The sequence below is a fragment of the Lithobates pipiens genome, unplaced genomic scaffold (genome assembly GCF_037356315.1).
Source record: "Lithobates pipiens isolate NorthernLeopardFrog02 unplaced genomic scaffold, aLitPip1_a1.2 Scaffold_8, whole genome shotgun sequence".
NCBI lineage: Eukaryota > Metazoa > Chordata > Amphibia > Anura > Ranidae > Lithobates > Lithobates pipiens.
The window spans coordinates 45,635,760-45,662,478 of NW_027507903.1; the positions used below are offsets into that span (position 1 = coordinate 45,635,760).

General features: G+C 46.8%; 1 protein-coding gene across 1 annotated transcript in view; it reads right to left on the minus strand.

The window, feature by feature from the left end:
- ARPIN (actin related protein 2/3 complex inhibitor) overlaps positions 1 to 24,967 on the minus strand; it is a 42,423-nt gene extending 17,456 nt beyond the window's left edge. Inside the window, exons 1-2 of the mRNA XM_077472209.1 lie at positions 24,627 to 24,967; positions 21,893 to 21,968 (exon numbers count right to left, since the gene is read on the minus strand). Coding sequence (XP_077328335.1) covers positions 21,893 to 21,968; positions 24,627 to 24,718 — 168 coding nt within the window. The 5' untranslated portion in view covers positions 24,719 to 24,967. The remainder of the gene's footprint in view (positions 1 to 21,892; positions 21,969 to 24,626) is intronic.
- Between the last annotated feature and the right edge of the window lie 1,752 nt (positions 24,968 to 26,719).

Consider the following 26,719-nt stretch of genomic DNA (forward strand, 5'->3'; position numbering starts at 1 on the left):
AGCTTAAATTCACTAAAAGCGATCATCGGGGGTACATCAAAAAGGTGTCTTGCAGTTCCATTTTCTTTAGAAAGCAGCCACAGCTCAAGCAGAAAAGCCTGTCCATTGCCAGCATGCTGTAGAGAAGGACCATTTCTCTCTATGTGGAAGCAGCTGTCTCACTGCAGAGGTCCAACTTGCCCCCTGCTGAATCAGACCTATAATTCAAATCAGCAAAACATGTTTCCTACTGGATTAGAGAGCTCTAGCTCTGATATTAAAAAAGAAAGAAAATTACCACACTGGAAAATGGGTAAAAAAAAAAAAAAAAAAAAGCTGCTAGCACCACAATTGAAAAATGTTTTTTTTTTTTTTTTTTTTTTACACAACAACAAACACTCATAAGTGCAGTGCTAAACAATATAAGGTGATCATACATATGCACATATGTGTCACAACAAAAGTAAAAAGAGGATATGATGCCGCGTACACACGATCGAATTGTATGACGTACTTAGTCCGTCATACAATCCGGTGGACTTTCTACTGAACGGACTTGGCCACACACGGATACACAAACAGTCCGACGAAAGCTTGCGCGATGACGTACAGCACGTACGACGGGACTAGAAATAGGAAGTCCAAGACACAGCAAAGCACCCTTTGGGCTCCTTCTGCTGACTTTGCGTTAGTGGAAGTTTGGTTAGAGACGATTCGCGCTTTTCAGACTTCAGCTTAATTCGTCAGTTATTTTTTTTTTCTTCTTATTCTCGAATTGGAATATTAATCATAAGATGAGGATGAATAAAGACATTTGTGATAACTCTGTGTGAATATAAGCAGCAAAGCAACTTCACTTTTCTCGCATTATGAAGAAGAAAAGAATGTGCTATATTAAAAGATCACAAAATTAGCAGCATGACGAATATGCTAGCTTCAATACGAACACTAGTTTTACAAGACAGAACGCTTCCGCCCTGTAAATCCTTTCTGGGCATGCGCCATTCTTAGTCTGTCGGACTAGCATACTGACGAACGTATTGTCCGCTGAAACCAAAGTACGACTGGAAGATTGGTGTGCAAACCGACCTTCTTAGTACTCCGGACTTCACGCTGAAAAAGTCAGCTGAAGCCCACACGAGCGGATTGTCCGTTGAAATGCGTTTCAACGGACTAAGTACGTCATACAAATCGATCGTGTGTACGCGGCATAAGAATCACACCACTTAGTGCAAAATGAACAATTTATAACAGGAAAGTCCACAAAGCTGCAGTCTCACCCCCTCTCCTAGCAACAGCGGGTAGGCATCTTCTCCAGGTGCCCGCTGTCACTGTTTGAACATAACAAGACTGTACGGGGCTCTACCCGCCTGCGTCATTCATTCACAGTCCTCTGAATAGGAAACTACAAATCCCAACAGCCTTTGAAGCTGTCAGCTTGTAAGTTTCAACGAACTACCATGGCACTGTTGAGCGCACTGGTTATTCTTCCTGTCAATATGCATGTTTCTGCCCATATGCGATACCAGCAGACAGATACACTGACTAGTCTGCAGGATTGCTGCATGGCACCCACAGTCTACTGATCACAGGTTCAATGCTTTCCAGGCTCCAAGTTAAAAAAAAAAAAAAAAAAAAAAAAAAAAAGCATTTTTTTTTTTAAATCTGCCAAAATATTGTACATTTCTTTTTATTTTTTAAAAAGGTGAACTCATCTTTTAAAGTTTATGTTTAAGTTTTAATCTGCTTCAAAAGTAGCTTACATTTTCAGCATCAGGTGTCGAGCTCCAGGTGACTGAGTACTAAGCTCTGAGCTTCAAGTTATAAAATGCTCTGGTTTGACCGGGGCCTAAGATCTTCATCTGGCGCATTTCATGGTGCGCCCGATGTCTGGTTCCATGCTGTGTGTTGTGGTTCCTTCCTCCAGCCAGTGTACTGCAGTGACATGGGGGCCAGCAGAGGAAACTACAGAGCGTGGCATCCGACAGTCCCAGACATGCTGAATGCAGAAGATCGGTAAGGGAGTTTCCTTTTTCAACCCAGAAGAGCGATTTTCAAATTTTCAATAGGAATTATACAGACAAATTTAAACAGCACTTTACATACTGTACATTTATTACAGGCCCTGTGCTCAAGGGACTCCAGCATTTGGCAGTCCTAGAAGTGTCGAATGCAGAAAATCTATAGGCGGGTTTCCTTCAACCCAGAAGAGTCTGGTGCCAAAGGATTTTCACGGAAGACTGCGTTTTCCATCTTTTCAATAGGAAATATTATTATTACAGTTTATATAGCACTGACAAGTTACACAGCGCTTTACATACTGCACATTCACATCAATTACTGGGCTAATGGGGCTTACAATCCAAGGTCCCCATCTCACATACAAACAAAAACTGGGACAAATTTGGACAGGAGCCAATTAACCCACCAGAAATCTCTTTTGGGTGTCGGAGTTACGCAGAATAGCCAGAGAAAAATCAATACAAGCACAGGGAGAAAATATAAACTCAGTACAGATAGGGGTCTGTTTATAAAACATTCGTTGGACAAATGTCACACACATTCATGCTGCACAAATTATGGCTGTAATTTTTCTAGAAGATTCATTCCTATGATCATGAGCGCCACCTAGTAGCCAAAATGCAGTATTCCTTTTTTGAAATCCCTCAATGAGAAAACATACTGCATTTTGGCCACTAGATAGCAACCAATGATCATAGGGCAGTGATGGGGAACCTTGGCACCCCAGATGTTTTGAACTACATTTCCCACAGGGGATGAGAAATTACAGCCAGAATGTGTTTGATATTCATCTAACAAAGTTTTCATAAAAAGACCCCATGGTGTAGAGATGGTACTGTGAATAAAAAAACTTTATAGTTATGCTTTAAATTTGCCACAGAAAAAGTATTCATCCATTAATCTTTTTCTAGTGCACATTTTGACAGAGGTATAACGGAACGAACGATAAAAATCAGTATTAGCGATCACAGAGGGTGCGCTATTTGTGAACCAGACAGCAAATGCGTTTCTTATGTTTTTGTTCAAATCGGACACCTTCTATCAAATACTTTGATGGACCAGCTGCCAAAATCCTCCCTAGATGTCTTCAAAGACGTTTCTACAAAGACATATGCACCGCGAGAACGATATGTTATCAGAAATGTGAAAATCGATCTGCCTCTATGCTCATTCGGTTGTGTCAGCCTTGGAAATCACATTTATCTGTGCGCTCGGTGAACCCTTTGCCAGACTGAACACGGCAGTCAACCTGCAGAGTCCTAAACCACAGCGGGATGTCCGATCCCACTTCCTGAAAGACACTTCTACACAACTTGTTTTTCCAACGCTTCAACAACGGATTTTTATCTCTGAACACAGAACTAGTTTGAAGCCACCTCGGGTTTGATCTCTGTCAAATCCTTCTCCTGTTGGGTTTCAGATGTTCCTGAAGTCACATCATTCAAGTTATTTATTCCACATAAAAAAGAAGTATGAGGATAAAACAGAAGAGACAGAGGAGAGACCGGGTGAGTAAATTATTGACACCAAGCTCAAATAATAGACTAACTGCAGCTCTACATTGAACCTGCTGACTTGTAGACTCTGGTTGTAATGGAGGTTCATATCGCTGAGCAGCCTGCAAGAACACTACAGGATACCTGTACTGAAAACAGAATTGTAGACAAATACTCTTTGTACTGATCATGTTCACTTACTGCTTGTCGACTGTATAAAATATATGGAGGCAAGGAGGCTCTGCTGCACAGGAACACTTACCTGGTATGTCCGCCTATCCGATCATCAGAACGGCGATCTGTCTATGTAAACAAGGCAGATTGCCGTTCTGTCAGTAGGGAAGGCATTGATCCCGTGTTCTACAAAGCAGAGACAGGGATCCATGCCTTCCCTTAGTAAAAGGGCCTCCCCCACAGTACACAACCACTGGCTAGGAACACATTTAACCCTTTGATCGCCCCTGATGCTAACCCCTTCCCAGCCAGTGTCATTAGTACAGTGTATATTTTTAGCGCCAATTACAGTATTAGTGTCACTTGTCCCCAAAAAAGTTTCAGTTAGTGTCGGATTTATCCGCTGCAATATCGCAGCTCCACTATAAGTCGCTGATCGCTGCCTATACTAGAAAAAAAAAAAAAAAAAGATATTAAATAAATTAATTATATAATCCCATTTGATCACCCCCCAGAGGTGATCAAATGCCACCAAAAGAAAAGCTCCATTTGTGGGAACAAAATGATAAAAATTTTGGGTACAGTGCAGCATGACCGTGCCTGGTCTTGAAGTGGTTACAATGAGTCATCTTAAAAGGCGCAGTTGACCACTCTAACTTGAGGGTCAATGCGATCCGGTAAGCGGATTTAATTACACACTGTGGTGCTGTGTAGGATCATCTTCTATACACTGAAGCTGGTGTCAGGATTCTCTTTAATTTCTATGGATGTATAGGTTTTCTTATGGACATTTATTAATTGGACAATTATTTTTAAGGCTGCCTATTGATACATTATATGTGAAGTTCTGATCAACAAATTTTGCTGGCTATTTATATTTAACTTTTTAGTGGATACAAGCGCTGATCATTTATTTTTAGAATGCTAAATTATTCTAATGGTGGCCATACACACTTTGATAAATGATCAATTTATTTTCTAATCAATCTCTTCCAATTGGCATAATCGATCTAAAGTTGACAACTAGTCAATTAATACTCTACACACATGGAAGTGCATTTCAAAATGATTGCTGAAGCGATATTCCCCCCACCCAGTACAAAAAAAGTTAGCTACTGCCCCCACCTATCACTGGTCTTTGCAGCAAGGAGCACTGTAGAGCAACATACGTCAAAAAAGGCCAAAAGAGACTTCCGGTTCCGGCGCCACATGAGGAGGAGGTAAGCGGACTCTGCTCCCGCCGCATACCCCCTGAAAACCCGCTATAAAGCAGCGAATAGCCTCGGGGACCCCCCCTGTTCTTTGGGGAAGGTGCTGAGCCGTGGATGGACCGCTTTGTGGAGCGGTCCGGGAACCGATCGCTGACCGCAGCGATGCCCGCGCCGGCGGACACGGCCGCGTCCTTAGGCAATATGGCGCCGATACAAGGCCTTGCTGAGCCATCGCTCGTTCCATCCCTGCTCTCTGACGCGGAGGCGCCTCATACGGCGAACATAGCCCAGGCAGTTGTGGCCTTATTAACCCCTACCTTAACTGCATCTATAGACTCTGCTATCCAAAAGGCCATGGAACACTACAGAAACGAATTACAGGCCCAGTCACAGCGCTTAACACAGGCAGAGGAAAGGATCTCCCTCATGGAAGATGACACCACTGCTCAAGCTGCTGCTCTAGCTCGCCTCACACGTACCACCAGAGATCTGTGGATCAAATTGGATGATTTTGAGAACAGAGCAAGAAGGAACAACCTGAGAATAGTGGGTTTGCCTGAATCAGTCACTGCGGGACAGCTCATGGACCTCTGCATGGTTACTATCCCGGCTAGACTAGGCCTCACTACCCCCTGTGTGGTGGAACGAGCACACCGCCTGGGACAGCTCTCTGAACAGCGCAGCAAGCCTAGAGCGGTCATAGCTAGATACCTGAACTATGCAGACAAGCACGCTATCCTGCAAAAGTTTCGCTCTCAACGCACCCTCACGATTGACGGCGTTAATCTACTTTTATTTGCTGATTATTCTGCTGAAGTTATGCGATTGCGTAAAGAATTTTCACCGATCTGTGCCTCTCTCTTTAAGAACCATATTAAGTTTACTTTGGCCTATCCTGCAATATTACATGTTACTCTTCCTAATGGCACTCGCCGCACCTTCAATACACCTTCTGAGGCGGAACGTTTCACCAATTACCCAGCAGACATGGATACCACACGTGACCCTTTGATGGAGAGTCCAACTGCTGACCCTGCCGCGGCCCCCCAGGCCACTACTGCTAACCAGCTGAGCCCCTCCAAACCACCCTACAAAAGGATTCGCTCCACTAATCAGCACCCACGCTCTGTGATCCGCTGACTCTGTCCTTGGAATCCTCCTGGCACTACGCCCGGATAAGGGTACTGTTTAAAGTGTTTCTCACTTGTTGGTAGTCACAGCTACTACTCTAGATGTGAGGTCTTCTGTAAGTTGGTTACCTATGATGGTGCCTGTGCACGATTACTTTGTTTGATATGTTATGTTCCACATTTATTTGTTTTTCACTGGGTCTATTGCCCATTTTATTTAGCACTTACTTCTAATATACTGTTTAAGCGTGTCAGCCGGCCTATTTCACCTTCCCGATTGGTTGTCCCATTCTTCATATACAGCAAACAGGCTGTACCTTTACAACCTTGGGATTGACCCCCCTTCCCTAACCCCCAAACCTTCCCCCACCCCCAACCCGAGATGCTGCTGACTATTCTCGCTCTTCCCATATCCTTCCCCCTACCCTCGTCCCCCCCCGGGGAACATTATCGGCCTACCCCAGGGGGCTACTGCGCCCACTGGGAGCCGACTACCATAGATGCAACCCATGTGGAAAAAGGTGAAGTGGGCTACGGCTACTCTATGGTGGATACACCTATTATGTTTGGTTACTTTTCATACTGTATGGATCTGTTCACTTTTCCCTGTCTTTTTCTTATCCCATTCCCTTCTCTATCCTGCTACGGCTTATCTTTTCTCTTTCCCTTATGCCTCTCCACAAACACCCCTGGGGGTCTCCATATATATGCGCACTCCTGGGATAGATTTGGTCTGTCTCACTGTTAATTTACATTCTCCTCATCTTGATACTACCTCACCTCAAGGCCCCTATGGCTGATGCCTTTAAAGACCGACTGAATGTAGTATCTTGGAATGTTAAAGGCTTACGTTCACCCTCCAAACGCATGAAAATCCTCCGTCATCTGAAGCGATTAAAGACAGATGTGGCGCTCTTACAAGAGACACACCTGACTGACGGAGATTTTTCACGCCTTCGTAAACTGTGGGTTGGCGAAGTATTGGGTTCCCTGGCTGTGGGTCGTAAAGCGGGGGTGATTATTCTGCTTCATAAACAGTTGCAGTACACCACTCGTAATGTACGGGTGGACCCGGGGGGTCGTATGCTCACTTTGCACCTGACACTAGCTTCTAAAGACATTGCTATAACTAATGTATATGCGCCCAACTCCCCAGACTTGTCGTTTTTCGGTGAATTAGGAACTTGGATCTCCCAGGTGTCAGAGACGCACCACCTGATAGGAGGGGACTTTAACTCAGTTATGAGTCCCTCTGAGGACAGGACACACACTAACCCCCGCGGGCCTACGCCTTTAACTCAAACTAGAAATGACACCACCCCCCTGGACAGGACGTTCTCGTCACAAAAGTTCACTGATGTGTGGAGATTGTCCCATCCAACGGAGCGTGAATTCACGTTCTATTCACACCCGCACAAGACGTTCTCACGACTTGACTATATCTTTGTGTCCCCTGCACTCTTGCCGCTGGTGAGGGATTCTGACATCAAGGACATGGCCATTTCCGATCATAGCCCTGTTACGGTTAGCTTGTTGAATGTTAAGCCCTCCTCTTCCTCGCCCATATGGCGTTTCCCCTCCTATCTGGCAAATAATGAGGACTTTAAACACATGTTACTCACTAGTTGGACCGAGTATACAGAGACGAATGGGGAACATATCGCCACCCCAAATCTTTTCTGGGAGGCGGGTAAAGCCTTCCTCCGAGGCAAGATTATGGCTTATGTGACACAATACAAGAGACACTCAAAGCAAAACTATATTCAAGCTAGCGAAAAACTTCGCTCCATGCACCTTGAGCTCCAACATAATCGCACACAGGCTACTGTCAGGTCATGGCAGCTAGCCAAGCAAGACTTTGATCTTTGGGCGGAAAGGCAGGAGCAGATTGCCTCCTCCTATCTGTCCATGCGCCTCCACAAGTATGGCAATAAGGCGGGTAAGCTGTTAGCCAGGCTCTGTTCAGGCTTTAAAAGACCGACCCATATCCATGCTTTGAAACACCCTGACGGATCAGTTGCTACCTCCTCTAAATTGATCAGCCAACTACTAACTGATTATTATTCCTCCTTATATGCAGAGGACCCCATCGACCACTCCGTCGCTGACCAGGTGCTCTCGAGGGTGAATCTGCCACAATTGACTGGACCTCAATTAGAAGCCATAAATGCTCCTGTTACCCTGGAGGACATTAGGGCTACAATAAAACTGATGCCCCCTTCCAAAGCACCTGGACCCGATGGATACTCGGCTGAATTTTATAAACTTACCCGTGACTTTATACCGGCCACTTTATCTAAAGTCTTTACGGCACTATGGGATGGTGGTTCTTACCCCCCTACGGGTTCCCAGGCCTACATCAAGCTAATACCCAAACCGGGTAAAGACCCCTTATGCCCAGGTTCGTATAGGCCCATTTCTCTTATCAATGTAGATGTTAAAATAATGTCCAAAATTATAGCTTCACGGTTAGCTACCATCCTTCCTACACTCCTCCACCAGGCCCAATCAGGGTTCACTACTGGCAGGTCCGCAACACTGAATATCCGCAAGGTGCTTCTGGCACTGGAAAAAGCGAAATTATACCCGGAACAGGATTTAGCCATCATCTCTATTGATGCCGAAAAGGCTTTTGATAATATCAATTTTGCTTGGCTATTTAAGGTACTACGAGCCTTTGGCTTTTCGGGTCCAGTCACGCACTTCCTCTGCCAGATGTACACTGCCCCTACTGCCAGATTAGTTACGCCGGACTTTGTCTCGCCCACCATCTCTCTCACCAAAGGGACAAGACAAGGATGTCCCTTGTCTCCCCTGTTGTTCAATCTAGCAATTGAACCTTTATCTAGGTTATTAAATTCACCGGACGGTATCAGCGGTATTATGGTTGGGGATCAAAATCTTCAATCTGCGTTATTTGCGGATGACATTTTACTCTTTTCATCTAATCCCCCGGCCGATTTTGTTACACTCCGTGACCTATTTGCAGAATATCGCCTATGTTCGGGATTTCGAATCAATTTTGGTAAAAGTGAGATCTTATCCTTAAATTTGCGAACAGCCATCTCCTGGCAATCTTCCTCGCCTTTTACAATGGCACAGCACCACATAACCTACCTGGGAGTGCGCATAGGTCGAGAACCCTCTTCCCTCTATACCCTCAATTACCCACCCTTGATTTCTAAGATTGTACAGGAGTTGGAGACCTGGGCGGGGCTGCCGTTGTCACTCTTTGGAAGATGCCATCTCTTCAAAATGGTTTCCTTTGCGAGGCTGCTCTATCCAATGCAAACCATCCCACTCCTCCTTAAACATTCTGATGTGCAAAAAATATATACAGCTTTATCCGCTTTTCTCTGGGCCAATAAGAAGCCACGCATTGCCCTTCAAAAGTTGTGTCTTCCGAAGCTTGACGGAGGGGCGGGCCTACCCAATCTCCGTTTCTATAACCTTTCATGTCTCCTGAGACAGGGCCTTGACTGGATAGCGGGCAAGTCAAGATATTCCAATCACCATCTCGAAAAGGCGCTGGTACATCCCTACACGCTCTCGGCGATTCTTCACTCCAACGTTCACGTTTTACCACCTCACCTTAAAAGCAACATTCTTATTCGGGACACTGTGGTGGCTTGGAGGGAGGTAAGGAAGCTCCTGGGCTTGCCCACAAATATTTCTGCTCATCTACCTATTCAAGGCAATCCCATGTTTCCGCCTTCTACCATTCATTCAGCCTTTGCTCAATGGGAACAGAGGGGTCTACGTACAGTGGCATCCCTCTACGAGCAGGGGCGAGGAACACTTAGATCCTTTCGATCATTGTCTCAGGAATTCTCACTACCCTCTAATCACTCGTTTTATCATCATCAACTGCTGAGTTACCTGAAATCCATTGGAGGTCTACGTCAAGATTGCCTCCGAAAGTCACCTTTGGACACTATGCTTCGACAGGGTGACTACTCCATTTCGACCCTATATTCCCACCTAATCGACTACCAGGCGGAAAAGTACCACATTGCTCCCTTCAAACAATGGGCTTCGATATTTCATGATACTACCTTGTCTGAAAGGATCCTGAAGGGATACAGACTTGTTTCCAAACTGGTTATCTCAGAAAAGTGGAGAGAAACTCAATTTAAGATCACCCATAGAGCCTACTACCCGTTCCGTACTACCACTACCTCGGAAGCCAAATGCCCCTGGTGCTCTCAAGATCGACCTACCCTACTACACCGTTTCTGGGACTGCACCTCTATATCTGAATTTTGGGATTCAGTCTTGGACTACATCCACTCGGTTACCGGGACACTGATACCCAAAGACTCGTTGATTTGCATGTTTAGCTGCGACCCTCTACCCGAGTCGCTAACCTCTCCAAGTCCACTCACCCTCTCGCATTGGTCCCACCTATGCCTCCTGGCGGCACGCAGGACTATTATGAATTACTGGATTTCCACGACACCGCCAAGTCTAACTGGAGTTCAACAAACCCTCCTGTCACTGTTCCACATAGAACGACTTGATGTTATCTCCTCCCAATTTGTTTCCACTCCCCGCTTCTTTACCAGATGGAGAGCTTACATCGAACGATCCTTTACCTCAGAGGAAATAAATAATATCATTTCCCCCTTTCGCTATACCAAATGGTACTTGCAACGAGACATAAGCAATGCATTGGGGAAACTCAAGCTGACATCATCACCGAACCATTTACCTCCCTCACAAGATGCCGCTCTTTTACTAGCTCAATTATCGCTGGACGGGTCTGACCCTACCGTTTCTGCAATGGAGGAACACCATCCCTCAGCTCAACCTTCCACATCTCAATAATTCTTCGTGGACTGGGACCCCGGACTAAGCCAAAGGTTCCTGTCCCTTTGTGATCCTCAGTGTAGGAGATTTTCATTTCTGTACTTCTGTATGTATAGATGATATTGTTTCTCATCTTCAAATTCTATTGTGATACCATGCAGCACCTAAATTGTGATGCGATCCTTGTCCCCCAGGGTGTTACCCCCTACCCCCCTATCCCCTTCTCGTTTCTCTTTCTTTCTTTTCCGTTTTCTCCTCTCAACTTCCTTCTCCACTCTCTTCTCTCTTGAAGGATTAAACTGCCTAATAGTTTGGCCCTTGGGGTCGATGGAGCGTTTTGCTCCTTCTATTTTAAGCTGCTCTGATGTTTCATGTTGTTACTGCTTCAGAAAGATACTGTCCACTTCGACTGTCATTTAATTGTTTACATTTATCTTGTTTGTTCAATAAAAAAATATATTTAAAAAAAAAAAAAAAAAAGGCCAATGAAAAGTCAGAAGGGAGGGACTACAGGTGACAGGTCTGTAGCTTACGCATTTATTTGCAAATGTGTGCAGAGTAAACCCCTGTTTTTAAACGCAAACTGTTAGACAGGTCATATTGGTTGGTCACATGCTGGTCGGTAAGTAGAGCTTGGAATTTTTCTTGGCCTTTTATTGACAAAGGTTTTGGACTCTTCGGCTGTCTTAGGATCAATCTGATCAAATCACACATCAATGGCCACCAATAAATATTTCAGGCCAGACAGAAGTTCCATCCCTTTCCGGGTGCCCTTACGAATAAGTCCATGAGAACTACAGCTTCTCCATTTTTTGAATGGGCTTCCTTGGGTGCTCTGGTTATCTCCCACACTCCAAAGACATGCTGGTAGGTAAATTGGCCCTAGCATGTGTATGTTTCCATACGAGATAGGGACCAAAGATTTTGTAAAGGTTCAAGGTTTTTTTACATTCATGCATTCTATGCATTAAAGTAAAAAACCTTCTGTGTGCAGCTACCCCCCCCCCCATTACTTACCTGAGCCTGATCTTTCCCCAACACTGTGCCCGAGAGCACGTGCTGGGTCTCTCCCTCCTCATTGGCTCACACTGCTGTCAATTACAGCCTCAGCTCTGTATGCGAATGGACACGCAAAGCATCAGCTCAGGAGCGTGCCCGCTTGGGTGCCCCATAGCAAGCTACTTGCTGGGGGAGCACTTTGCAGGAGGGAGGGACAAACATGACATACCTCCCTCCTCTGTGCAATGATATTGCATAGAACATCTCTGAACCTACTCTTCTGCGGTCCCCCGGGGGTGATCTTGGCACCCATCTCCCCTTCCATCTTGTATGTCCCAAATGAACCCCAGATGCAGTGAGGAAGACTTGGTCCTCACTATCTGGCTCTCTGCCAAGCTGGGTAAAGTTAATATCTATTTTCAAACCCTAAGGCTCCAATCACACCATGGCATTCCAGGTCACCATGATTCTGCCTCAGATTCCGAATTGCTACAAAACTGGGGAGGCGGGCGCTGCGGCTGCAATCCGGAACGTCACGGTGTGAACGGAGCCTTAAATATTTGTGAAATAAACTTTCACATAAACCAGCAGCTGCTTTCACCCAAAAAGAGAAGTTCTACTCTTCCTCCTCCTCCGCCATACTTGGAATATTGTTTTTTTGGGGAAGAGAGAACCTAATTTTGCCAGGTACCCACTGCCACTTCCACTCAGATAGCTGCTGACCCAATTTTTTTAGTACCTGGCTGAAAATTCCTTGAGACCGATATATATGTTGCAAGTCTCTAAAATAACATAGAAACAAATTGTAAACCCTCAGGCCGCGTACACACGGGCGGACTGTTCGCTCAACTTTGTCCGCTGAACAGTGTTTCAGCGGACAGTCCGCTCGTGTGTGGGGCTTCAGCGGACAGTTTCAGCGGACAGTTTGACGAACAAAGTTTTTCGGAAATTCCGAAAAACTGTCCGCTGAAACTTGGTTTGAGCGGACAGTCCGCCCGTTTGTAGGCCACTTTCGAAATGAGCAAACTGTTCCCGCTCGGAGGAAAGTCTGCTCATTTCGAGCGCGTCTCCAGGTAGGCGGGGCCCGCGAAGGAGACGTCGCGGGCCCCGCCGCCTGGTATGGACTTAAAGGGGAACCCCAACGCCGAAAAAAAATCGGCGTGGGGGTCCCCCCAAAGTCCACAACAGACCCTTGTCCGAGCACGCTACCCGGCCGGCCAGGAAAGGGGGCGAGCGAGCGCGCCCCCCCTCCCGAGCCGTACCAGGCCGCGTGCCCTCAACATGGGGGGTGCCTTGGGGAAGGGGGGGCCGCGCGGCCCCCCCACCCCAAAGCACCTTGTCCCCATGTTGATGAGGACAAGGGCCTCTTCCCGACAACCCTGGCCGTTGGTTGTCGGGGGTCTGCGGGCGGGGGGCTTATCGGAATCCGGGAGCCCCCTTTAATAAGGGGGCCCCCGGATACCGGCCCCCCCACCCTATGTGAATGAGTATGGGGTACAATGTACCCCTACCCATTCACCTGTAAAATAAAAGTACCCAAAAAAAAAACACAACACACGAGATAAAATATTTTATTGCACAGCTCCGGGGGTCTTCCGTCTTCGGGGGTCTTCTCGCCGGACTCCTCCGCTATCTTCTTGTAGCTCTTTTGCTAGCGGAGGAGTCCGGCTTTCTTCCTCCCCGCCGCCGGCCTCTTCTCCCGACTTCGGGGGTCTTGTCCCCCTCTTCGGTTCTTCTGCCGGGCCACCGCGCCTTCTTATAGCTCTTTTGCAGGCGGTGGCCCGGTCTTCTGTCGCCGCCGCCTTCCGTTCTTCTGCCGGGCCACCGCGCCTTCTTATAGCTCTTTTAGAGGCGGTGGCCCGGTCTTCTGTCGCCGCTGTCGCCTTCCGGTCGCCTTCTTGTTCTTCTTCTTCTTCTCCAGGAGATGTTGACACGTCGCTCTCTCCGGCCGGAATGCCAGAGCCGCGCTGTGCGGCCACTTATATAGTGACAATGGGGCGGTGTGACATGGTATATGTCACATGGGTTGATGTCACATGGGGACTATGACATCGTAAGGGGGCGGGGTCACCATGTGACCAACCCATGTGACATATACCATGTGACACCGCCCCATTGTCACTATATAAGTGGCCGCACAGCGCGGCTCTGGCATTCCGGCCGGAGAGAGCGACGTGTCAACATCTCCTGGAGAAGAAGAAGAAGAACAAGAAGAAGAACGGAAGGCGACCGGAAGGCGACAGCGGCGACAGAAGACCGGGCCACCGCCTGTAAAAGAGCTATAAGAAGGCGCGGTGGCCCGGCAGAAGAACCGAAGAGGGGGACAAGACCCCCGAAGTCGGGAGAAGAGGCCGGCGGCGGGGAGGAAGAAAGCCGGACTCCTCCGCTAGCAAAAGAGCTACAAGAAGATAGCGGAGGAGTCCGGCGAGAAGACCCCCGAAGACGGAAGACCCCCGGAGCTGTGCAATAAAATATTTTATCTCGTGTGTTGTGTTTTTTTTTTGGGTACTTTTATTTTACAGGTGAATGGGTAGGGGTACATTGTACCCCATACTCACATAGGGTGGGGGGCCGGTATCCGGGGGCCCCCTTATTAAAGGGGGCTCCCGGATTCCGATAAGCCCCCCGCCCGCAGACCCCGACAACCAACGGCCAGGGTTGTCGGGAAGAGGCCCTTGTCCTCATCAACATAGGGACAAGGTGCTTTGGGGTGGGGGGGCCGCGCGGCCCCCCCTTCCCCAAGGCACCCCCCATGTTGAGGGCACGCGGCCTGGTACGGCTCGGGAGGGGGGGCGCGCTCGCTCGCCCCCATTTCCTGGCCGGCCGGGTAGCGTGCTCGGACAAGGGTCTGTTGTGGACTTTGGGGGGACCCCCACGCCGATTTTTTTCGGCGTTGGGGTTCCCCTTTAAGTACATTCCAGGCGGCGGAGCGCGCGACGTCTCCCTCGCGGGCCCCGCCTACCTGCACACGCGCTCGAAATGAGCGGACTGTTGCCTCGTGTGTGGGCGAGTCCGTTCATTTCAAAAGTTGCGGACTTAGTACGACGAACAAAGTTTGCCGTATTTGTCCGCTCAAAAAGTGCCGTGTGTGGGCGTGTTCGTTCATTCAAAAGTTTGAGCGGACTGTTTGACGAACTTAGTTTCGGCAGACAGTCCCCGCGTGTGTACGCGGCCTCACATAAACCCAGTAAAGTGAATGGCCTCAGATGATACACAGAGATGAAACCAATCCCCATACATAAGTTGTACCCATCTATCTACAGTCTTCTCTTCTCTACATCTGTTCAAAGTCCAGAATTTAAAGCTTGTCTAAGCTGTAAGGAAAAAAAAAGGGGATGAAGAGCTGAAGTTACACTTCACAGAGTTCTGTAAGGAGAGGTCCGAGAGCTGATTAGAAGGAAGAGAGACTCCCTCACACAGAAACAGAGCTGAGGCTTTCAGTCAGCTGGAGCTCATCCCCTGTCACCATTTTTCTCTTGGTGTCAGAAGTTATTCAGGTTAATAATAGCAAGAGAACGGAGCAGTAGACATAAATGACACCAAGGTTCAGTTCACACTGACGAGACACAGGAAACCCTGCGATTCAGTGGCCGTTCCCGCATCGCACAGAGGTTCACATTGAGATCTGCGAACCGCTGGGGGTGTCAATGTAAAGTTGATGACACCCCCAGATCAGATTGCAGATCACAGTGGGAACTGTGAAATGGTGCAGGAATCGGATCGCATGGGTGTGAACACCCATATGATCCGATTCCAGTGTGGCCCAAAGAAGGGCCCTGCACCATTTTGGTGCAAATGCAATATGATGTCAGCCATACAGTTTGTATGGCTGAAATCACATCGCACAGACATCGCATGTGATCTGCAATGCGGTGTGAATTACATGCGATGTCTGGCATTGCACAAGTGCGAACTGGCATTTAGTGCTCTGGATTGAGACAAGTACACACTATAGAGCAACGGTTCTCAACTCCTGTCCTCAGGACCCACTAACAGGCCAGATTTTAAGTATTACCTTGGAGAGATGCAGACTAGAATACTGCAGTCACTGAGCAGCAAGTGATATCACCTGTGATGTATTTCTGTTATCTTGCAAACCTGGCCCGTTAGTGGGCCCTGAGAACCATGGCTATAGAGGGATATGCTTTGTTCATATTTAATAGCTGAGGTTTATAACCACTTTAAATAAATCGCAATGTCCCACGCATGCTGCTGTGCAGCGTTGAGTGCAGCGTTTGTTTGCTGCTGTGCAGCATTGGATATCATCAACTGTTTTAGGATTTCCTCTATGTTTAGTCACTCTAGTAACTTTACTACAGCTGCCCGCATTCTCCACCATATGTAACCTGGGGGACAGGTAGCAGGTACAAAGCTCCCTGGGATGAGCAGTCTTTTAGGCACAGATACCAAATCCAGTGAGGTAGTGACAAACAGTGCAGTGTTTGTGTTATATACAGGTGCTGTGCAGTGTTCCAGAAAACAAATAAGAACAATAGCAAAACAAAAACCTAGCCGTGTCTCGGCTCTAACTGTACAATATATACAGGTCCTACCAGTCTGAGCAAGCCTACAGCTTGTCAGCTTCCACATAACCTCCTTAACAGCTTTTACCAACCTTTTGCTCTTCACAGACCAGCGTTGTCCGTTTCCCAGGCAGAGAGCAAAGGCTGCCTGCTCAGGTAAGCTTAAATAGGCCTGTGGGAGAGGACCAAGACTCGAATTAGACCATGGATTAGAGATCCCTGAATGTATATGAGAGGAGCCTGGGAGATGTATAAACCCCCGAAAAGGACTTTTCCCAGCTATCTCTGGGACGCTCTGCTACATATCCTCCCCCTTGTTTCAACCCCAGGGTTGGAACACCTGTGGCCCAACAGGAGTGAACACGGGACAGGGCATCTACATTCCCCATCTCACACACCCAGCCTGTGTTTTACAGTGAAGGAGTAATCATGTAGAGCCAAAAACCATTCACCTGTCTATTAGTCTACTTTTGGGCCATCCATTTCAGGGGAGCATGGTCAGCTATTAACTCAAACTGGTACCCTAACAAATAATACCTGAGCGCATCCAGGGCCCACTTTATGGCTAAACATTCCTTTTCAATGACGGCATACTTTTTCTCATGGTCATGGAGCTTTCTGCTTAGGTACACCACAGGGTGTTCTTCCCCATTGTGTACCTGCGATAGTACTGCCCTGATACCAACATCAGACTCATCCGTCTAAAACAAAAAATCTTTGGAGAAATCGGGGGAGTACAGTGCTGGCTGTGCACAAAGAGCCTTCTTCAGGACTTGGAAAGATTCCTCTGCTACCGAGGACCATTTCCCCATTAAAGTCTTTTCCTTTCGTAAGGTCTGTTAGTGGATCAGCTATAGTTGCAAAATTTGGGATAAACCTTCTACAATATCCCGCAATGCCAAGAAAGGCCCTGACCTGCTTCTTGCTTCTAGGACGTGGCCACTCCTGGATGGCTTCTATTTTACTCACTTGAGGTTTTATGACACTATGGCCAATAGTGTAGCCCAAATACTTGGCTTCCTCTAGACCAATGGCACATTTTTTTGGATTTGCCATAAAACTTTCTTTGAAGAGGGAATCAAGGACAGCCTGGACACGGGGCAAGTGAGACTCCCAGTCAGTGATATGTACCACTATGTCATCTAGATAGGTTGCTGCATATCGTCGGTGGGGTCTTAGGGTCCTGTTCATGGCCCTCTGAAATGTCGCAGGAGCATTTTGCAACCCAAAAGGCAGTTTTTTTATATTGAAAGGAACCCTCCGGGGTCACAAATGCAGTCTTCTCTTTGGCGCTTCCAGTCAGCGGTATTTGCCAATAACCTTTTGTTAAGTCCAAAGTGGTCAGATAGCGAGCCTTGCCAAGTTGGTCTAGAAGTTTGTCTGCTCTGGGCATTGGGTACACGTCAAAGTTTGTCACTGCATTAAGCTTCCTGAAGTCGTTACAGAACCTCCAGGTGTCATCCGGTTTTGGGACTAACACAATGGGGCTAGGGCAGTCACTATTGGATTCCTCAATGACATCTAGCTCCAATAACTTCATCACTGATGTCCTTTCTCCTCGCTTCAGGAATTCTGTACAGTTTGAGCTTGACATGGACCCCAGGTTCAGTAACAATATCATGGTGAACTGCAGAAGTCGTGCCAGGTAACTCTGAAAATTTCTCTCTATTCCTTATCAGGAATTCTCTAGCTTCCCGTTTTTGGGAACCTGACAGGGTGTCTGGAATCATGACCTCAGGGATCAGAGGGGACTCAGTACCCTTAGGCGTTACCAGGAGGGACCTCGCCATTAAAGCCCTGGAAGGATAGATTGGTGTTAACAGGTTTATGTGGTAAATCTGCTCGAGGTATCTGGTTGATATACCTTGTAATTGTCGTCCCCAACTCTTTCAATTACTTCAAAGGGACCCTGCCACTTAGCCAGGAACTTGCTCTGAACAGTGGGAACTAATACCAGAACCCTGTCACCAGGTGATAAAACATGGAGTTGGACCCCCCTGTTGTATATCCTCTGTTGGGCTGCTTGGGCCTGCAGTAAGTGTTCTTTTACCATGGGCATGAGTGCTGCAATCCTCTCCTGCGATATGCTCAATGATACTTTTATGGGATGTTTGCTCCCACTCCCAAGTTTCTTTGGCTAAGAGTCCCCGAGGGTGTCTACCATAAAGCAACTCAAATGGAGAGTACCCCGTAGAGGACTGGGGAACCTCCCTGATGGAAAACATTACGTATGTTATCAGGAAGTCCCAGTTTTTCCCATCCTTGGCAACAACCTTTTTTTTTAAACATGCTCTTGGTCTTATTGAAGAGTTCCACTAAGCCACCCATTTGAGGATGGTACACAGAGGTTCACAACTGTGTCACCTTAAATAACTTGCAAAGCTCCCTCATTATTCATGACATAAATGGGGTGCCCTGGACTGTAAGGACTTCTTTAGGGATGCCAACACGACTGAACACCATAAACAGCTCTTTGGCAATGTTTTTAGCAATAGCTGTGTGTAAGGGAACTGCTTCGGAGTAATGGGTAGCATAATCCAGTACGAGGATATGCTGATGACCCCGGGCAGACTTGGGGAGTGGACCCACAAGGTCCATGGCAATCCTCTCAAAGGGCACTTCAATAATAGGTAATGGCACTAAAGGACTTCGGAAGTGGGGTAGTGGGGCTGACATCTGACACACAGGACAGGATTGACAATAGTTCTCAATATATCTTTATGTATCCCGGGCCAGTAAAACCTGCGCAATACCGTTTCAGTTGTTTTCTCAATCCCTAAATGGCCTTGGGCACGTTCCAACACCACCTGTCTGTATGGCTTAGGGACCACCAACTGTTCAACCAATTCATCACTCTTTTTACATACACGATACAGTAAATCCTCATTTCTGCTGAAATAAGGAAAACAGGGCCTGTCCCCCTGGTTCCACAGGCACATCATTAACCACTTCGCATCCAGGCCAATTCTGACACTTCGCTCCTACATGTAAAAATCCTCTTTTTTTGCTCTAAAATTACATAGAACCCCCAAACATTATATGTTTTTTTTTAGCAGACACCCTAGAGAATGCAATGGCAGTCATTGCAACTTTTTAGCTTGTGTGGTATTTGCGCAGGAATTTTTCATGCTTTAAAAAAAAAAAAAAAAAAAAAAAACAGTAAAGTTAGCCCAATTTTTTAGCATAATGTGAAAGATGAAGTTACGCCGAGTAAATAGATACATAACATGTCACGCTTCAAAATTGCACACGCTCGTGGAATGGTGCCAAACTTCGGTACTTAAAAATCCCCATAGGTGACGCTTTAATTTTTTTTTACTGGTTACGTGTTTTGAGTTACAGAGAAGGTCTAGGGCTAGAATTATTGCTCTCACTCTACCGATCGTGGCGACACCTCACATGTGTACTTTGAGCACCGTTTTCATTTGTGGGCAGGACTTGCGTATGCGTTCGCTTCTGAGTTGTTTTTTTTATTGTTAATTTTACAGTTTATTTTTACATTTAAAAAAAATATAAAAATGTATCACTTATTCCTATTACAAGGAATGTAAACATTCCTTGTAATAGGAATATGACATGACAGGACCTCTTTACAGTGAGATGTGGGGTCAATAAGACACCACATCTCACCACTAGGCTGGGAAGCCTGAAAGCAAAAAAAAAAAAAAAAAAAAAAATAATAAATAAAACACGATCACCGCTTCCCAGCCCAGGCAGCGCCGTTTTTTTTTTTTTTTTTTTTTTTTTACTCAGAGGCCGGGCATGACGTCATAACATTGCGCCTGGCCTCTGACGATCAAAGAGACTCCAGCGACCATCTGGTCCGCTGGAAATCTCTATGATCAACATCCGGGGCCGGCGGACCCTCTGTCCAACTCACTGATCGCTGCGGTGAGCCGGTAGAAGCACCGGAGGGCAGCGGGGGGGACAGGACGTCCCCTTTTGCCACCCATAAGAATGATCAAGCGGCGCAACAGCCGCTATGATCATTCTTATGGTGTAGAGAATCGCCGGCTGAAAATGCTGATATCTGAATGATGTCTGTAACCTCAGATATAACCCCACAAAGCCGACAACGTCATATGATGGCATGCGGATACCAAGTGGTTAATCACGATTACATTTTCCCAGGCTCTAGCAAGGGTATGGTCTTTTCTCTGCTCGGTACCAAAATTTGCCTTATGCACATTAAGGTCAGCAAAATCCAACATAGGCTCAGCTTCAGCAGACGGCTGTCCAGCTCTACTGGTTGAGAACTTCCTCAGGCTCCTGCAGCTCTCCTGCCATAACCGAGAAAGGACAACCCGGGTAGCCCCAAGAGGAGTCCCCTGAACACACATTGTCAGTAGTGCCCAGGAGTTTGGGCTCTGCCACTGAGTCAGGACGATACCACAGTTCCCAAAACTTAGGGAAGTCCCTACCAATGATGGTCTATTGCACCAAGTGGGGCACAAGTCCGACCAGATGGGTCACCATACCTAAGCCAGTTTTAAACTGAACAGTGGCTATAGGATACTCCCGGGTATCCCCATGTATACAGATCGCAGCAACTTTTTTAGCATGAAAATTCACAGTTTCAACCATCTCAGCTGTACTCAAAGTCACTAGACTTCCAGAGTCCAGCAAGGCCATAGTAGGCTTATTATTAACAGTCATTTGGCACATGTGCTTTCCCATATTTGGCGGTGCAGCGCATGAAACAACCGCAAACATAGGCTGCCTTCTAATAGATAGATCACACTGCATTGGTTCATCTGTCAATGGACAGTTTGCTGCAAAATGTCCCAGTTCTTGGCAACGAAAACAAAATGTTTCCCCAGTTTGGTTTGCTGACAGGCAGCGGCTTCCCTTGTTTGGGACGCCAAACTTCAGTCCTGGCACCAAAATTCCTCCCCCCTATTTCCTTGCCCTGCTTACCACCCACTTCCCCTGGAACAGGCTTACTGGTTGCCTGGGGAGACCGTTGCTTTGGGTGGAAAGTCTTTGCAGCTGTAGGGGTGGTGACCAGGTTCTCTACAGCAAAGTACCTTTCAACGAGTTCCACCAGGTTGTCTGCCGAATTGGGGTCTCCTTGACTCACCCACTTCTGCAGGGGAATTGGTAGTGACCTCAGGAAGCGGTCCATGACCACACGCTCCATTATTTGTGGCCCAGACAGGGACTTTGGCTGTAGTCATTTCCTCACCAGGTGAATAAGATCAAACATCTGCGACCTTGAGGGGCCTCTCGTCTTAGAAGAACCAGCTGTGGACCCTCAAACTGCCAAGGTGACACCAAGTTGCACCAGGATTTCCCCCACAGACCAGCACTGTCTGTTTCCCAGGCAGAGAGCAAAGGCTGTCTGCTCAAGTGAACTGAAATTGGCCTGTGGGAGAGGACCAAGACCCGAACTGGACCATGGATCAGAGATCCCTGAATGTATACGAGAGGAGCCTGGGAGATGTATAAACCCCCGAAAAATACTTTTCGCTGCTCTCTCTGGGACGCTCTGCTACAATCTGAAAAGGTGAACTAACACTTCAAGCCAATTGAACGCCATTACTGCTCACCTTTTTTCCTTTAGCATCTGTAATAACATGGCGAGAGAAATCCACCAACGTTCCTTCCAGGAGCACACCTTGTCCACTGAGGAGATAATCCAGACAATCAATGTTAGTATATGAGAATTAATTAAGGATGTTTGTAAAATGCACTAACTAAAAGCAACCAATTCGATTTCAATTTACCAACATATTGGTGATCAATGCCTCTGTAATGGATCTCTGCACATCACCATTGATTTTTGTTCTATCTTATTAAATAGGGCTCATAAAATGACAGAATGGCACATATACATCAATGGGAGCGCATGAAAAAAAAAAAAAAAAACGCATAAATAATAAATAAAGTGAACAAATCATGAAATGTAGATGCAGTCTTAAGCGGAGCTTCCCCTTTTGGGTGGAGCTCCGCTTTATCTGCCTCCTCCCACCCCCTACCGCTGTCACACATTTGGTACCTTTTGGGGGGGTGGGAGTGGGTACCCGGCTCAGTTTGATTCGTTAGGCCCCCCCCCTCCACCTTCCCAACTGGAGCTGGCCCATTGACAAAGCGATTCATGCAGTACGAAACCAGCTGTGAAGCTGCTTGGTTTCCCTTAGCCAAGATGGCGACGGCAGCACCCAAGCGCGCCGATTAAAAAAAAAAACGGCTCAGGCAAGCACACCGCTGGATTCCTGGACAGGTAAGTACCCTAATACTTACAGACCTCCCACCATCATTTTATGTTGGTACTTTGACGTAGAATACCGGGGTTATGGCAGCAGATATCTGCAATAACCCCAGTATATTCTTAAACAGCGGGCTGTCCTCTTTCTGATAAAAGTGGTCTCCGCAGTGCAAAATCACTTTTACCGTAGGCGGGAAAGGACCACCCCCCCCCCTCCACCAGTCGTCTTCACTGCTTACCGGAGCTGTCCCCACTGGGACATGGAGCCGAGTGAGGAAAAGATGGCCACCGCTCGGGTCCATAACACTGGATGACGGAAGTGACGTCCAACGTCACCTCCGCCCAATGGTCTTTTTTTTTCCCCCGTTTACAAGGTATTTTTATATTCTTTGTATGGTAATAGGAATAAAAGTGGCCCAAAACATTTTTAAAAGGACAGCGTAAAAGTAAAATAAATAAGAAAATATTAAAAACGTTAAAGTGCCGTCAAGCTCACGAGCAGAAGTGAACGCATACGTAAGTCGCGCCCGCATATGAAAACAGTGTCCAAACAACACATGTGAGGTATCACCGCGATTGTTAGCGTGAGAGAAATACTTAAAAGACCTCCTCTGTAACTCAAAACTGGTAACCTGTAGAAAATTTTAAACGTTGCCTATGGAGATTTTTAAGGGTCAAAGTTTGTCGCCATTCCACGACCGGGTGCAATTTTGAAGCGTGACATGTTAGGTATCAATTATCATCTTTCACAATAAAAATAAATAAATAAAAATGGGCTAACTTTACTGTTGTCTTATTTTTTTTTTATTTTTTTTTTTTATGTAAAAAAGTTTATTTTTTTCCCTCAAAAAATTGCGCTTGTAAGACCGCTGCGCAAATATGGTGTGACAAAGTATTATAACAACCGCCGTTTTATTCTCTAGGGTGTCTGAAAAAAGTATATATAAATGTTCCAAGTAATTTTCTAGCAAAAAATAAAAAATAAAAACACAGATTGAACTTGGAAACATCAAGTTTGAAAAAAAAATAGGCTGGGTCCTTAAGTAGTTAAAGGGTAAGTTCACCTTTTCAAGAAAAATAAAAAGGTGAACGAACTCCAAATATCCCAAACACCCCTCTGAACCCCCCCTGCACACAGAGGCCGTGATGTCCCATGTTCCTGTGTGGCGGTCTGTACACGGCAATACAAAGCCCCAGAGTGAGTATCCATCATAATGATCGCAGTGACAAGAATGGCCATGGGACTCGTTTAGAGAAATGTGCATGTTCCTGGAATGATTAGACTTCCCAAGCATACAGATATTCTTCCCCCTAAAGGCGACCATACACCGCACTGATTGCACCATCTCTTTAGATTTACCACCAGCTATGTAGAAGAGCCTGCGCGTTCGCATTTTGTTGCGTAAAACTAAATATCGGACAGTGCAAACATGTGCTGTACGATTTTTGTCGTGTGATTCCGGGAAAGACCTTCCGCTGTGCGAAGCTACGTATTGAAATGATGTCAAATACGTGTGACCCCCCTGTGTGTCCTTCTGGTTTATTTTCGTGTTTCCGCTTATGTGCGGTTTTCGCCTACCGATTTTTAAGCGGGCGCATACTGTACTGATTAAACGATTGTCGTACGATGGGCTGTCGTCCGGGCTAAGTGCGTTTTCCCCATTTTGTTGGACGGGCTGTCGTGATTGGCTGTCGGAAGCTGTGTACTAACGATCGGATTATCAAACGATCAATATGAAAGCGATTTTTAATCATCCGGTAATCAGAACGTGTGTACGGGGCATTAGGGCCCTGATCAGCGGATGGCGGGTGCAATGCTCTGTACAGACCTGAGCTGGAAGAATAGTCTGCAGGAGTCAGAGCATTGCACCCAACATCCACTGATCACAGGTGCAATACTCTGCAGGTTCCAATGCAAAAATAATAGACTTTTTTGTTTGTTTTTTTCAGCAAAAGGAGGTCTGTGCTATTGTATGATATAGGAAGTCAGGAGGAGATCAGTCCTCACATCTCCCTATAGATCCATAGAGGCCACACATCACATCACATCACATCCCATCCCTCCCCCATCATACCTCTGCAACACAGCCGGCTCCCAGGAGCCCGACACCCGCTCATCGTGCACAGGTTTGTTCTGCAGAGCTTTATCGTGATAGATCCGACTCATCGTGACAACCAGCAGAAACACCGAGGCCGGGAAGATCCAACCAGTGGTGAGGAGGGGGGAGGCTAACTATTAGATCTCAGACTATGAGAAGAAATTTCATCTCTGCGCCTACTTCCTGGTATATGAGAGATGGTACAGTCTGCAGAGACCACTCCCCTCTGACTAGGGGGAAGATGGTATAGTCGGCAGAGTTCTCTCTCCCCCCCACAAGAGAGGAAAATGTTATAGTCCAAGGGGGGGGGGACAAGACTGGAGCTCCACTTTACGTTTTGACAGGAAACACGTGGCCTCCACTTCCAGGAGGTGTGTGGCTATTGGATATTTGGCACAATAAAGTTCATAAAAAAAAGTGGAGTGGAAGGCGCATGTTTCCTGTCAAAAGTGGAGCTCCACTCTGCAGCCAGCAGAGTGGAGCTCCACTTTTGACAGGAAACGTGCGCCCTCCACTCCACATTTTTTTATTTTATTTTTTACTGAACTTTATTTTGAATCTCTGCAGCTGGAGCTCCACTACAGGAAGTGGAGGTCACATGATTTCTGTGTAGCGAAGCTCAAGTGACTGCAGTCTGCATCACATACTGAGCCATTCTGTTGTTACTATTAATTAACCGCTTGCGGACCAGCTGTCGCATTTTTACTGCAGCAGGTTGGCTCCGCTGCGCAAAATCATTTTATTGCACGCGATCCCGCGAATCTTGCACAGCAGGCGTGCTCGCGAGCCTGCTGTGAGTCCGACCACAGGTTCCGCTGGGGTTGCCACCTTTTCTTCAAGTCAAACCCGAACACTTCAGCGGCACACAGCAATTTTTTTTATAGTATCAACTATACATATATTTTGCTATTTAAATACCTAATCATACATTTCTAATCGTATGAAGTTAATAACAAGAGTCCTCCTTTACAATAGAGTCCACAGAGTTCTCCTTTTACATCTGAACTCGCAGAGTTCCCTTTCACTGTAAGGGGGTTACTGCAGACTCTGATGTAAGGAAGAACTCTGGGGACTCTAACATAAGGGATGCTCTTGGAACCCTGATTTAAGGGGAAACACTGAGAACTCTGTTGTAGAGAGAGGACTCTGATGTAAGGGGGAACACTGAGAACTCTGATGTACGGAGAGGACTCTGATGTAAGGGGGAACACTGAGAACTCTGATGTACGGAGAGGACTCTGATGTAAGGGGGAACACTGAGAACTCTGATGTATGGAGAGCACTCTGATGTAAGGGGGAACACTGAGAACTCTGATGTATGGAGAGGACTCTGATGTAAGGGGGAACACTGAGAACTCTGATGTATGGTGAGGACTCTGATGTAAGGGGGAACACTGAGAACTCTGATGTATGGTGAGGACTCTGATGTAAGGGGGAACACTGAGAACTCTGATGTACAGAGAGGACTCTGATGTAAGGGGGAACACTGAGAACTCTGATGTATGGAGAGGGCTCTGATGTAAGGGAGAACAGTGTGGCCTCTGATGTAAAGGGGAACTCTGCAGACTCTGATGTAAGGGAGAACTCTGCAGACTCTAACATAAGGGATGCTCTGGAAACCCTGATCTAAGGGGGAACACTGAGAACTCTGATGTACAGAGAGGACTCTGATGTAAGGGGGAACACTGTGGCCTCTTATGTAAAGAGGAACTCTGATGTAAGGGGTGCTCTAAGAACACTGATTTACTTTAGTGTAGTCACGCAAAGGCAGGAGAGAGAAGGGGGGAGACTTCTGTCATGGACAGGGATGTATGGTGAGTTCACTCACCCCTTAGCAGCTCTCATCCAGATGTATCGGAGGCTGCTGGACTTCAAATTTCTGGCCCCAGTTTCCTTTTCTGAGGCACAGCGCCGGGGATTGGAGTGTGGGCAGACACAGAGGGGTAAGGGCAGGAGGAAGAGGTGCAGATCGAGCCCTCTCTCCTCTCCTGTCTGTGTGTGTGTTGTGGGGGGATTGTTAGTGCAGCCAGCAACCCTGCTGGAAAGCCATAGTCCAGACTCAATTATGT